Consider the following 14,210-nt stretch of genomic DNA (forward strand, 5'->3'; position numbering starts at 1 on the left):
AAAAAAAAAAGTCATTGTGTTAGCCTGAGCTGGAGGTAGTTAGCATTGAAATAGCAAACAGACAGTGACGAGAGGAAGTTTGTTTTTATTTTTTTTTGGTTGTTTTGGTTTTTTCCCCTCAGTAGGTGTTGCAAAACAATTTTAAAAGAATGGTTTCATTTGCATGGGATAAGATTGCAGGCAGAAATACAGCCTGATGGTAAGTACCAACCTGTTCAGGCACTGTTGGTGCCTGTTCCTCCAGTTGCTCCCAGCTCCCTGTGGAGCAGTCAGGGGAGCACCTGCAGCATCTCCTTGTCACGGGGACAGGAGGAAGCCCTGCCTGATACAAACACGCTCCCTTTTATCTAGTTGCTTGCTTCTGTTACGTCTGTCCCTACGGTTTGTGCTTTGAGCTTCCCAAATGTCAAGGCAGTCCTGCCTGACGATCCGAGACTATTTCAGCGATCTCTTTGCTCCTCACTATCTGCTTGTTGGTCTGCAGGTGAAGTTGTTTCCACCACCTACCCCTTGGGGTGGCCGGCTTCTGGGAGCGTCGTCCCTGTCAGAGTGCGCTGTAGTTCTGCAGTACGAACAAACAAATTATTCATCGCCTGAGCGCACCAGCAATAAAAACTAAGACAAGTCAGAACTGTTGAGGAAGTGGCTGAAGACTGGGCCCTGCCCTCAAGATTTATTGACACGCTTGGTATTGCAGGAGCTGCCTCAAACACAGATATTTTGGTGTTCCCGAGGCGGCTGGGTGGGAGCAGGCTGCAGGACACCCGTGTGGGTGCTGCTGGGGGCCGGCTGCTCCCCCAGGGCTGCGAGCGGCCTCTTCCCTTCAGAGGTATTTCGTGGGGGCACGTGCAGCTCGGTTCCTTCTGTACTAAAGCACACTTTTCTGAGTGTATGATTTCAGACTTTGCAGAAATATTTTATTCTATAGCACCTCCTTTTGCTGTTTATGCACAAAGTCTTTATTTCTGGAAGGGGCAATGCTTTTCCCCTCTCCAGTAACTGCTCTCTGGTGTCCCGCAGCTGACAGCACTGCCAGAAGTGATGTCTCCACAGGGCAGGAGGAATCCCTTTACTTTTTATTTTGTCCAGAGAGGAAAGAAATGCAAACTTTCAAGTTATCGTGCATTTGGAAGCGCTTTTCCAGGTTCAATCTTTTCACTGTCTGCCTCCTAATTAGAAAAATAAGTGTAATTTTTTTTACACCTCCAGTGCTGATGCTGCCAGGAGCATGTCCCAGGGACTTATTTACAAGCACAGGGGAAAAAACGCACGCAGTTAGACGTTTGCTTTTTATTTTGACCACGTTTAATTACAGCGACGCCGCCTCAGCTTGGATCGGCGGGCGGGACGCGGGGCTGCCAGCCTGCGGCCGGGGCCGGGCGCTGCGACATGGGGGAAACCCCAGGGCCGGCGGGGCCGGGCCGGGGGGCGATGGGGGCCGCGGGGGTCCCCCGATTTCCCCGGGGAAGGGCCGGGACCGGGGGGCAGCGCCCCGGGAGCCGCCCGAGGGGGGCAGCGCGGGGCCGGGCCTCGCCTGAGGGGAGGCCGCGGAGGGCGGGGGGGGAGCGAACCGCGTTGCCCTGGCAACGCCGCGCGCCCCCCTCCCCTCCCCTCCCGCACCGACCTTCCGGCAGCCGTGCGAGCGCGGGGCCGGGCGGCGGAGGCAGACAGACAGCTCCTTCGTCCAATAGCCTCGCGGAGCGGCGGCGGCGGGTTCCTCCCCTCGAACCTCGCACGCCCAATCGGCGAGGCGCTTTGAGGGCGGCGAGGGCAGGACTTCCGCCGCCGGGGAGGCGGTTTTGTGTGTGAGGAGAGGAGCGGGCGGCGCGCGCGGGGTCCCGGCTCCCCCGCGGGGCGGCGGCGGCGGCGCTTCGGGGCCCGGCCCTGTTCGGCCCGGCCCTGCCCCGCTCCGGCCTCCTCACGAGCCGAGGGGCGGCGGAGGAGCGGCCTCCTGCGGGCTGCTGAGGGGGCTCCCCCCCGGGAGGGGGCCCCCGCGGGTGCAGCGGGCGGGCGGCGGGGTCCCCCCCGGGGGCTGAGGGGCGGCTGAGGCGGTGGCGGCGGCTGAGGGGCTGAGGCGCTGAGGCGGTTCTCCCCCCCCCCGGCCCGGGCGAGGGTCGGGCGGGCGGGCGGGCGATGAATGGTTTCAGCACCGAGGAGGACAGCCGGGATGGGCCTCCCGCCGCCCCCTTCTACGGCCAGAGCTGCTGCCTCATCGACGACGGGGACCGCTGCGTGCGCCCCGCCGGCAACGCGTCCTTCAGCAAGAGGATCCAGAAGAGCATCTCGCAGAAGAAGCTCAAGCTGGACATCGATAAAAGCGTGAGTCTGCTGCCGGCCGTGCCCGGCCCTAAAGTTGCTTCTCCGCACGGCGAGTTGGACTGTCCCCCCCCCCCCCTCCCCGCGGTCCTCCGAGCCCCAGGAGCTGTGGGGAAGGTTTGCGGGGCGAAACTGGGTGCTTTGCTTTGCAAACTCGCTGCCTCCAGTGCTTTTACGCTAGGGCACAGGGGAACGCGCCGGGGTGCGGAGGCAGCGGTGCCTTGGTGGCACGGAGGGGCTCCTGAGGCTCAATGCGGCAGCCCCGAAAGCCGTGGCTGAGAGGGAAGGCTCTGCGCAGAGGGTGGTGTTCGCAGGGAGCCAGGCAGCAAGCCGGCTTTGCTCCGGGGGCTGCCGTGCTGCTTTAATTTCAGTTTCGTACTGGAACGTGCTTGTGCTGCTGGGTGAAACCAGCGATACGGCTCGCTATCTCGATGTAAGAGCAACTAGCGTCCATTCTTACTAATTAAAGTCACAGTGAAGCAGGTTACTAAAATACAAACCGCTGCATCACGGCCACAACGTGCAGCACCGTGCGGCGTGCTGCCTTGTAAATACAGCACCCGCCTGGTTGTTCGCTGGTCGGCACCAAGCAGCCCAATTTGCTGCTGGCCGCTTAATTCCACGAAGTGACAGCTGTCAGCTCAAGATAGAAGCGGGTTGTTTGCCGGGTAGAGAATAGGTATAGCGCAGCAGCTCGTGAAGACTGCAGGAGGAATTTCTCAGAAGCGACTCTGCTACCGGAAGTCTGCTCTGCCTGCTTTTCTTATCTGATCTTTAAAGGTTAAAAGCATTAAAAACAAAGCAGGTGAAGTTCTGCGGCCGGCCATGTGGCATTTTCTCCAGATGGTTAGATCCCTTTTATACAGCCAAAATACAAAATGTCATGGGAAGAGGGTGACTAAATTTAAAACCTCTTGGTTTTTAGGAATAAAATTGCAGTTCTCCTGGTCGTAGTCTCCCGCAGAATAGTCTAGTGGTGTAGTTATTTCATTCTAGGGGAAAAAAAAATCTTTGTTTTTAGATGAAAGGCTTTATAAATAAAAAGAGGAAATCAGCCTAATGAACTCCAAATGAAGGGAAAGTAGAAAGTAAGCTGCAGAAAGGGATTTTGAATGTAGGGTGCTTGTGTCACCTGAAGATATTCTCGCCTTATTGGCGTCAAATAATTTTGATGATTTGTGGCCCTTTTTTGTATGTACACTAATTTTAATGATATAATATCTGTTAAAACATGGGTTCAGTGGTAGGGTAAGTTATAGACACTTTTGCTCTTACTTTGCCTGGTTTAATTGAAGTAATTAGCCAGCTTTTGTTTTGCCTAGGTTTTGAAACCCTTGCATTAACAATCTTATGTACTATTCAAACCAGAAAGTTCACCAGGGTGGAGCAGAATAATATTTTACTTGGTAGCTACCTGGTTGCTCCTAAAGAAAATATTTCCTGCAGACAGCTCCCTATGTCTTTCTGTTATATGACTACAACCATAAAAAAGAAATACGTTATCTCTGAGGTTCAGGTTCAACTGGAGCTCTTGAGTCCTTCACTTTCCTTGTCTTTGGTATTTGTAATGTAAGTTATCTTTAGCACAAGAGTACGATACCAGGCCTGGGGTATAAGATTAGAAATTTCTTAATGTCAGCCTCTTACCCTCAGTCATGAGGTAGTAAGAACGTGTGCTGTGGTTCTGGTGTCTGAGGGCTGCTGCTGAGTGCTGTTTTTACACTGCCCGTTTTGATTGCTTTTTTTGCCACTTCTGATCCTTAGGTGAGACATCTGTATATATGTGATTTTCACAAGAATTTTATTCAAAGCGTCCGAAACAAAAGAAAAAGGAAGACCAGTGATGATGGAGGTGACTCTCCTGAGCATGACACAGATGTCCCAGAGGTTAGTAGGTACTGAGTTGTAGTAGGATGCTTTACCAGTTTTGAGCATGGTGAAGTTTCACTTGGATATTCTCGTGTATCAGAAAATAATTTAATTTGCGGCTCAGCTGAAACTACTGTGGAGTTACTCTCATTTTTGAGGAAGACTCTTATCGGTTGTGTGGTGTCCTCGTTTTCTTCTTCATCATCCCTGTATGAAATCTTTGACCACGTAAAGCTTTATATAAAAAGAGGCATAATAATCTAACTGCACAGCTTCGTGTCTATACCACTCCCAAACGGGGAGCTGTTAGTTACTAACCCTTTTTTAAAGGTAAGAAAAGTATATTATTCCAGCGATGACTGGGGTCCTAGTATGGTTCTTAGTTACCTAGCATGCATCATTTTGCAAGGACACTGGAGAATCCAGTCAGTGACTCTGTGACTGGGGATGTGATACCCAGGGCTACTAGGCTTCTGCAGCAGACCTTTGCATATGCTATTTTTAACACTATTTGAAATTACCTTCAAATTGCAGGCCATGTTTGTAAGGCTTTTTATTTTAAGGAAACTGGCATATTCCTTTCTGTATTTCAAAATGCTAGAATCATCTCTTCTCTGTCCCACTGTGTGCAGCGTTTGTTTTGGTGATGATTCTGGTACTGTTGACATCGCAAAAAGTTGTGCAAAGGTAATGTTCACAGAGGAGCCGAGTTCTGGCCATGTCAGCAGAGCCCTCTGCTGGAAATGCCACCCGTGCTGGCAAAAGGCATTCTTCTGAATTAAAATAAGAATTTTTTTGCCAGCAAAACTGTGTCCCCACACCTCCTGCATGGAGGTTTCAAAAAAGTAGTAATGTTTGTTTTGTTTTCAAGGATACGTGACCCTTTGTTGTAGCTGGTTGTGCTTCCATTCCGTACGGATCTCTGCTGAAACTTTACAGTACAGAGTTTACATCAGTTAACCAGAACAGCTGGTGGAGGCCCAGCTGGCACCTAGGAATGTTAGTGCTACAGGGCGTGCAGGCTGTTTGGCGGTTACAAACGGAGGGATGCGCATCACATAGCGGAATATGGAACTCTGCAGTGTGTCAGTCTTAATGACTTGTTTTCTTGTTTTTTGGCAGAGCTTCCTTTTGTCTTTGAAACATGGCATTTCCCACATGATCTTCATCTTCCTGTAGCCTCCCCCTGCCCCCTGTTTTTAAACTCCGCACTTCCCATTGAAATATTTAAATTTCATTTCTTCTCTGTACTCTGTTTTATGTCACAAGCCCTTTGTTCGATGCCTGCTGAATTATTTTGTATGTGAGTTTTTTAAACCTTGTGGGAACAAAAGATTCCCCTTTGCTCAGAGGTTGCAGAGGTGTAATTGAGAGCAGAAATTAGCCAGCAATTCTGTTGACAGCATGTGAACCAGAACAAAATTTTGTATTTCCCTGAGGCTATTTTGGTCCTTTAACATTAACAAGTACGAAATAGACTTAGATTTGTCCATAAGGCAAGCTGATGTGGTTCTAAATGTGGGCAAGGAACCTTTCTGTTGAAGAGGAAACAGCTCTTTTTAGATTATTCCGCATTTATGCTTAATAGACGCTAAAGGTAGTGCTTATCCGCTGTTCTCTGTATCACTTCCAGGTTGATTTGTTCCAGCTCCAAGTGAATACTCTGCGACGTTACAAGAGACATTATAAGCTGCAGACAAGGCCTGGACTCAACAAGGCTCAGCTAGCAGAAGTAAGTGGTGGCAAGTGGTACTATTATCTCTGTCATTAAAAATCTTTTTTGCTCCTGTGCTGAGGTGCCCACTTCTTGGACACCAATACCTATAGTGACTCTCGCTAGCAAATACCATGTGCTCTGCGGTAGTTCTTAGGAGATGGTGCCAACAGAAAGCTGCGTGCTTTCTTTCACCAGAGATGGTCATGGAAAACATGGAAGCTGGCTCTTGAAAGCATGTTTTAGTAACTTGCTTTTTTCTGCTTCCTTTCCCTCCTTATTCATAGTTCCTAACCTAATACCTTTAGGAAACAGAAAGAGAACCTAGCTTTGAGTGGCTTGGATGTTATCTGAAAAATCTCTGTTCTGCTGAAACTCAAACGTACCCATTAATAGCCATTTTAAGTGCCCCTATTATTTTCTCTTTCCTCACAGCCACTTGAACTGGTTGGAATTGCTTATTATTTAAGGCAAAGTCTCTGACCATGACTTCAGATTCCTTATTTCCCTCCCTTGTCCAGATTGTATTATGATTCTCTAGTAAGTCAACAAGTAAAAGTTTTTTTTTTTTTCTTAAGGTCCTCTCCTGTTTTTTTGTGTGTTTTTTTTTTCCACACCATACTTAAGAAATAACTCTCTGCAACTCTGTTATTCAGGCTAGCTGTGCTTGGTGTGCATCTGCTCTGCTCTCTCTCCTCACTTGATCTGAAGGTTTTCTCTAAGAAAAATCTTTTCTAAAGTTGGAGGAACTGTAGCAGTTAAGAATGATGAGGTTGTTTTTGTAAGTTGAGGTTGTCACAACTGTCTGCCCAGAACTGAATAGTTTTGCTGCTGCTTTAAAGAACAACAAGCATCAGACCAAAAAAGACAGTAAAACACTTTCTAGTTCTTTGCAAGTCAGCTGGGGAATGAGTGTACAGACTATAGAGAATGTGTAGTGTAGTGCACGTAGGAGTAAGGTAAACGAAGCAGGGTGGTTGTATGTCCTCATTAGTAGAGCTGATTTATCGTGTTATAACTAACCAGTTCATCGTCTGCCAGGTACCTCCTGCCATGAAAGGCTACATACTTGAGCAATTTACCATTCTTATGCTCAGGAGGAAAAAATAATAAATAAAACTACTGTGCAAGCAGAAAATAACCTGAAAGGGAGCCTAACTTAAAGTTGTCACACACTTCCCAGATTTCCTGTGAAGTCTGAGCAGCTTTGACCCTACGCTGGATCCTCGTCCAGCTCCCATGCTTGAATCACTGCTGCCTGAGGCTCTTAGACTCCTGCTGCTACCCCACCGTAAGGAAAACTCAAACTTCCATAAATCTTCTTGGAGTGACTTGATGCAGGCTGAGCAATAAAATTCAACTTTGGAGCTGTATTGGGTACCAATAAGAGCTTCTTCGCTATTAGAGGCAGACCTCATCCAGCTCCAATGGTATTTTATTCACTTTCTGAGGAAAAAGCCGCTAACGGTTCAGGGCTTATGCTTGTATCAGAGAGGAGTAGCCCTAACTGATCTCTGATCTTCCCATTGCAAATCCTCTGGTGTTCCTTTCAGTAAAAGCTTACCCAGTGTATTTTTCTTTGGACTCTAAATCTTTGCTACATCTGGTTTGCACAGAAAAGTGTTTCAGTATTTCTGACACTCTCCTTAAAATACCGTGATGTAGGGAAAGCTTACTTTTCCAAATAATCTCGGCATGAAATGCCACTGAGGAGAGAATATGCTGCTTTGGCAGGAGGACATTCTGGCTTCCAAATTCTGCTTGTAGGTTGGCTGCAAATACTGCTGACATAGCAAGACTGTGCTCTGTTCATATGCACATTCCAGCTGTAAAGAGAGAGAGACAGAGAGAGAGAGAGGTAAACGAGGACTGACAGTTTGAATTGGTGCATGTTTGCCTAAAAGTATATTACGCTCAGTGGCCCTAAAATAATTTTTGGAAAACACGGAGAACCCACAGTTCCGGTTATTTCTACTTCTTAATTTCCAAATTTTTGTCTTTTTGCATGTTGTCCTTCTAGACTGTCAGTCGTCACTTCAGGAATATTCCTGTGAATGAGAAAGAGACGCTTGCATATTTCATCTATATGGTAAAGAACAACAAGAGCAGGCTGGACCAGAAATCAGAAAGTAGCAAGCAACTAGAATGAAGATTAACAAGAGACTCGGAATAAGAGGGATCTTGAAGGAACAGATGGTATTGTGCATTTTAGGTATATAAAAACTGTGCAAGTATATTGTAAATTTTTTTAAAACGCAGTAAGTCTGGATGACAGGAAAGTATAGACATTTTTATCAGGAATATATGAAAACATGTGCACAGCATGTTTCTGAAGACTTCTCTTCCCCTCATTTAAAAGTCGCATTGGAATCAAGAAATGAGGATAATGAGGAAACAAAGTAAACTTGTGGGACTGCAGAGTCTGCCAACTCAGTGTTTTAAAACGTTTCTGGAAATCTGCATCTCAATGTAATTTAGATCACAGATGGATTTTTTTTCACTGAATTTAGACTGCATCACAAAACACCATGCAGTTTGTCTTGGCACAGGACTGGAATAGCAGCAGAGATGAAATTCATTATCGAGGTGCGTGGGTCAGAAGTTTGTCTGAAGCTTGCTCCCCACCTACACGTGCTCAGTCTTGCCTTGAGTCAGTGCTTCAAGTCTCAAACTTCTACAAATGCTCCAGCTCACCAAATGTACTCCAGTGAACGCTACTTGACTAGTCTGAAATTTTTTTTCCACCTTGTTTCACCCGACATGGAAGCCAAACAACTTTCTACAATCTCTTTTTTTATAAGTTCTTGTATTTAAGAACTCACAACTTAATTGTCTGTAAGCATTTAAGAACTTTTGCAGTTCCTCAGAATGTGGTATCAAGGCAAATACAGCTTATTTGCTGGGTTTGATTGCGTTGGTAGAAATGCTCATTTAATTCACTTGTATGTGTTTCCCTTGTATTCAAGGCTGGGTGATGATAGGTGAAAGAATGGGTTCGACATCTGTCTCTTAATCTCTGTGCCACGTCAGGTATCAGTCACAGGCGATGTGAATTTTACGCTGAAGCTAGTCTTTAGCAGGTGTCACAAAACTGCTGTGTGGATTAATAGGCTTGGCAGTCTCCAGTGTAAAGACAAGCTAACGGGTGTAGTGCCATAACCAGGGCAGCAAACTGGCTGGAGCATGGTGCATTTCATCTGCCTTTACAAGCAAACAAAGCATCCTGAGTATCGGAGCACTTGCCTGTTGTGAGCATTACGTGCGCTTTCTGAGCGTTCTCTGTAGCAGAGGGTGGCATGCTGGTGCTCGCTAACTGGGCACTGTAGGAAGAAATATCTCTGATTCTGTTATTTAAGGCCAAGGTGTCCTTACAAATAACACGGTAGTTATTTTGGCGAAAGGAGCTTATGGAAGTGTTGCTCATGACTGTCTGTTCTCCTGTGACCTCAAATTCTACTCAAGGGGATCTCACGATTTAAAGCACCGCTCTGTTTCCATGCTGTCCTAACCAACGTCTCCGCTCTGTCAAAAGATGCCAAGACTCCACGTAGAGAGTGTATTCTCAACAAGCCTTAAGCAATGAACTGAACGGTAAAAAAAACATTGGCTAGCATTTTGCCAATGGCAGGTTTTAATATTCCCAAACTGGATGAAGCTTTGTTGAAGAACGGAACACACAGGTCACAATCCCAGCTTCGTACTGCATCACGTGTTTTGTAAGGCATGAAGGGTTCACACAGTGAAGCTCTTGCTGAAGCTCTCCCAGGGTCTCTTTAAAAATCATGTCAGTTTAAAGCAAGCTGTTCACATCAGCTTTGAATTGTGTGCTAATACTCTATCAACAAGTTAAATGAACTTCAGTGTGTTAAAGTCCTGTGTCATAGGCACAATAATCTGTTATGGTATATGCCCCATTTGTGAAGTTTTGGAGAGTGTGATGGTTTCAGCATTTCCTCGTTTGTTTCCATATGGATTTTAAGAACATTGGACACGAGAGAGGCTCACGGAATGAGGAGAGGATGTCTTGCATTGGTATTTCATGAATGTTTAAAACTTCCCTAATTATCCCGGTCCTTTCATTACTGAAAGGGTGGAACAATTCCCACATCAGTCAACATGATCTGGCTTCTCTCATTCAAGACAGATAGGCAAAGTGGTACGTTCTCTGACTGCATGTTAATATTCCAAGTGCTCATGTAATCAGAGGATATCACCAAGGGAAAACGAGTTTCTGAGTTGAGAGTTGTGCCTCATCGTAACTTCTAGACCAAAACTGTAAAAAATGTAGTTTGGGGGTTTCTTTTTTGTTGTATTTTTTTTTTGTCATTTGATTTTATTTCTAAAAGTAAATAAATCTGTTGGGGGTGTTTTAGCAGCCAGCAGCAAAATGATTCTTTTCAAGGAAATATGGTGGCAGGTTCCATCTGTTCAGGTGTATTCACTGGAATGCTTTGTGCAGAGGTGGTATCCAGGAAACTTTTTTTTTTCTGAAAATAATCAATGGATGTAAAATGTGATTCTTGGTTTCTCTCTTAAAGCAATTATACTTCTTGGGAAAAATTCTTAGTGAAGTGTGATGATGAAGAGATGTTTACCAGCCATTAGCAGTTGTTTATAAGGTGGAAAGCTTCGGGGCAGGATACCAAAGAAACAGAAGAGTCTTTGGCTGTCAGACCCCATAGCCTTATAAACCCTTGCAAATGCCTTATTACCTTGTTCTCAACTTAGCCAGAGCAAAACGCCTTGAGCAAAAGAAAGCTGATGTCTCGCTGGAAGGGTTAGCCACTTTCTGGCTGCCGTGCTATAAACTGAAATCACACGTCAATTCAGTAGCAATATCCATGTTCAGGGTGCCTGTGATTCTTGAAAAGCATTTAGTGTCTAATAACCAGAAAACGCAACAATGCAATTGTCATTCTGTATAATACCGTTCTGTGTATTTGATTCCTTATGCTGCATGCCAATTAAAAAAAGACTTTCCAACTTTTTTTTTTTTAAACTTCAAAGTAAATGTGTTTGAACCTCACACTTGTGAAGCCATGAGGTAGGACATTTTCTCAGCACTTTTAGATGGGACTCGTTGGAAAGGTGGAAGACCCAAATTGCTTTGGCTGGTGTGATAAGTTTTTGGATTTTTTTTTCCCTTCTTTTTACATTTTGCTTTTCACAGATGGGCCTTAAATTCTGTCTAGCTTTGAACCATGGAGCTCAAGCCTTGGGGCATGGGGGATGACCACGTCATCTTCCATTTATAATAGTGGAAGCTTCTATCTTCCAAGCCTGCATAGGTGACATTCACCCTGGGGCGGAGAATCATCTTTGAAGCCCTCGAGCCATTACATAGCCAAACCCAATTACATAGACTAATTCAATTCTCATTGAAGAGTTACATCAACTTCATTAGACCTCTGACCAGATCCAAAGCCATTAGTAGGAAATCCAAATAATGCAGAAACATCTCTACCAGAGTTAATTTCATCCTGTGTGCTGACCCTCTGCTCACTTTAAGGGAAGAAGAAGAAATCGTTTTTGGTAGTTAATGGCTTGAGCTCAACTTGAGGGAGCTTGAAGCATGTGAAGACCGGAGTAAGCAGCAATCTGATGGCTGAAAAATGCAAATATATCCAAGGAGGCTGCGTTAGAATGCAGTTTCACAAAAAACTGCACCACAACGAATATCGTATATCAACCTGGAGTAAACAATTGCATCAAAAGCTAATGTTTCTTTTGACAGGCACTTTAGATGTTCAGACTGAGAAAAGCAGGAGGGGCAGGTTCGTGCTGCCTGTCCCCAGTACTGCGGTATCCCAGTTTTCCTTAGAAATCTGGCTGTAAAGCAGTAGATACTGTGGTGTGCGAAACTTGACCTAAACACATTAAGTCTGGCATTTAAAGTTAGTCTAAAGTGCAAGCTGGCTTTGGAGAGGCTTTGAAATGAAGAGCAGAAATAATCTGCAGTAAGTGCATTTTTTCAAGTGGGTCATGATGGTGGAGACGAAGAAACAGGACGCAAGCGGCCTATGGAAGGACTGAGCAAAACACCCTTCCACTGTTAGCAACGCGGGGGAAGGCTTGTTCTGTGTCGACTCTCGTAATGGATGTTTTATGAGAGGGGAAGAAGGGGGGAGCTGTGCACTTTACGTCTTCTGGTTGAGCCAAATGTAAATACCAATGGGAGATCTTCAGCAGTAACTGCAGTTGGAGGGGAGAGGAATGGTCTGCTGGGGGACTGTTTATTTACACTGGCAGATCGTTACACTTCCCGAGAGCACTAGCGTCACTTTGCCTCTCCGCTTTAACAGAGCGGGTAACACGAGGTGGTCTCCCTTCCAAAAGGAGTCCTTGCACTGCCCGCAGCACTGACTGAAGAGTCCCAAAGGCGAAGGAATGTTTTTGATGCCTCACTCCTCTTGTCACTGACGCCCTTGAGCCACCTCTAGCTTACCAAGTTAGGGGAGGTCTCATTTTCCCCTTTCAAAGCGCAAATGAACTGTTACAACGGGAGGTACTCCTCGCACTTCTCACAGCTATCCCTGCTCTCGCGTTTTTGACTTGCCTGCGATCACATCTGTTTGGAATGAATTAATGGTTGAAGAAAGAGCGGGGAGAGAAGGGGGGCTCCTGCCTTAAACTTGAACTTCCCTTGCGAGCAGCTCCGCAGGCCGTCCTGTGCATCAGCAGGCTTTGGGATCTCCTTCTGTGCCCCGATGGGGCTGGGTGTGCTCCTGTCCTAGGCACAGCTCTACTCCACGGCCGTGGTGCAGGGGAGGTAAATCGCAGGTAACTCGCAGAACGGCTTGGAGTCTCTGAATGGGCTTAACTGGGAGAGAAAAACTGTGTTCCCTCTTCTGTTTCTGGCCTCCATGTGTTGTGCTGATATTATGCCAAATGTTTTGGACACCTTGTATTTTTAACTGTAAGATAGCTGTGTATTGTTAAAGCAACTTAGTAACTTATAGCAAAACTGTAGAACTCATTTCTCTGAGGTGTAGGAAATGTCCTGCTTCCACTGTGTATGAGACTTTAACTCTGTACTGTCTGACAAAGATCAAATGCTGAATTTCACTTTAATAAATGATCTATCTAGCAACAAGGCCTACGTTCCCTGCTGCATTTGCCTTTCTGCCCTTAGCGTTTTCAGCTCCAGAGCCAATGGAGTTTTGCTTTGCATGGATGTTTTGTGCCAGGCTTGTCTGATTCACCGTCATTTCCCACCCACCTTCCTAGGGCTGAAAATACTGCAGACGTGGAAGGGAGAATGGCACCTGCTGACTAGGATATGCCAAGCCTGAAGTAGAAAACTCGGGTCATCGGCTATTTTGTGACAAATCTGTGTGGGTTGCTGCAGTACAAATCACGGAGTCTCTGGAATGCAACAAAAGTCTCAGGAGCAAGATGGGTTAGCTGAAGAGCCCCATGACCTTGCAGTTCAGGGAATTTGTGGCTTTTCCATGACAGGTGTTTTGTTTTTTTCCCCTCCCTGTCATGAACAGTCAGTCAAGTGCAACATCTCATTTGATTGTGTTTCCTAATGAATGTTCTTTATGTAGAGTTCAGCCTTGAACTTCTGCTTCCTTCTCGAATACACCCTTGGCTGCGTTTCATGCATGACTTCCAGCTCCCGTCATCCAGTCAAAGCGGCGTGCCCGGCTGATAAGGTGGGTGCTACTCCATAGCAATACTGACACGACATCCCAGCGTTAAATCCATTGAGAGATCCTTTTCTGCGTAGTGCTTTGTTTCATTTCATTTTCCTGTATTGCTGTTTCATCCTGACCATCATTTTTGTACACCAAAGATGTCTCTTTTTTTTTTTTGCTGCAGCAAGGAAGTGAGCAATGCCAGAAATTGGGGCTCCGGTACTTGTTCTCCTGAACTCTGTCATGGTGTTTCCTAAGTCTCTGCTGGCAGTGTCTGAGGTATGTTTTAGCCTTGATTTTTAGCCAGGAAAGAGGTTGTAGCGTAACTTTTCAGACACTTGGACTCTCACAGATGAGGATGAGAGGATGTTGAGAGTTTTACGTTCAAGATACATGACCCGAATATATCATTGTCAAGTTAACTTACACTGTCGATGTGCAGTAAAGATTTGCACAGATAATTCTCCCTGAAACAATCGCACACCGTCTCCTGTATCCCTATTCCTTGGTGCTATCCTGCAGCCAGCTGACCTGTGCGCTCCTCATTGTTTGATTCAGTGAAATGCCCACGGGGAGGAGGGTGGCAGCTTGTGCTGCTGCTGTTCTGTTTGCTGCTGGTGGCTTCCAGCCATGCGGAACGTGTCTGGTCGTACTGCCAGCGGCGCCCGCGG

The 14,210-nt window shown here is 46.2% G+C and overlaps 1 protein-coding gene across 1 annotated transcript; it reads left to right on the forward strand.

The window, feature by feature from the left end:
• The first annotated feature begins 1,767 nt into the window (after positions 1-1,767).
• SAP30L (SAP30 like) lies at positions 1,768-10,897 on the forward strand. The gene is made up of 4 exons (XM_083798618.1): positions 1,768-2,319; positions 4,081-4,203; positions 5,819-5,917; positions 7,920-10,897. Exons 1-4 carry the CDS (start codon positions 2,134-2,136, stop codon positions 8,046-8,048), a joined length of 537 nt encoding a protein of 178 aa, XP_083654744.1. The 5' UTR covers positions 1,768-2,133; the 3' UTR covers positions 8,049-10,897.
• The last annotated feature ends 3,313 nt before the right edge of the window (positions 10,898-14,210 follow it).

This window comes from Anser anser, assembly GCF_964211835.1.
Source record: "Anser anser genome assembly, chromosome: 14".
Classification (NCBI taxonomy): domain Eukaryota; kingdom Metazoa; phylum Chordata; class Aves; order Anseriformes; family Anatidae; genus Anser; species Anser anser.

Excerpts from the sequence above, each read along its gene's own strand:
- SAP30L (XM_083798618.1), top strand. The coding sequence starts at position 2,134 with ATGAATGGTTTCAGCACCGAGGAGGACAGCCGGGATGGGCCTCCCGCC. Across the intron at positions 2,320-4,080 it reads AGCTGGACATCGATAAAAGC|GTGAGACATCTGTATATATG; the intron begins GTGAGTCTGCTG and ends TCTGATCCTTAG. Across the intron at positions 5,918-7,919 it reads ACAAGGCTCAGCTAGCAGAA|ACTGTCAGTCGTCACTTCAG; the intron begins GTAAGTGGTGGC and ends TTGTCCTTCTAG.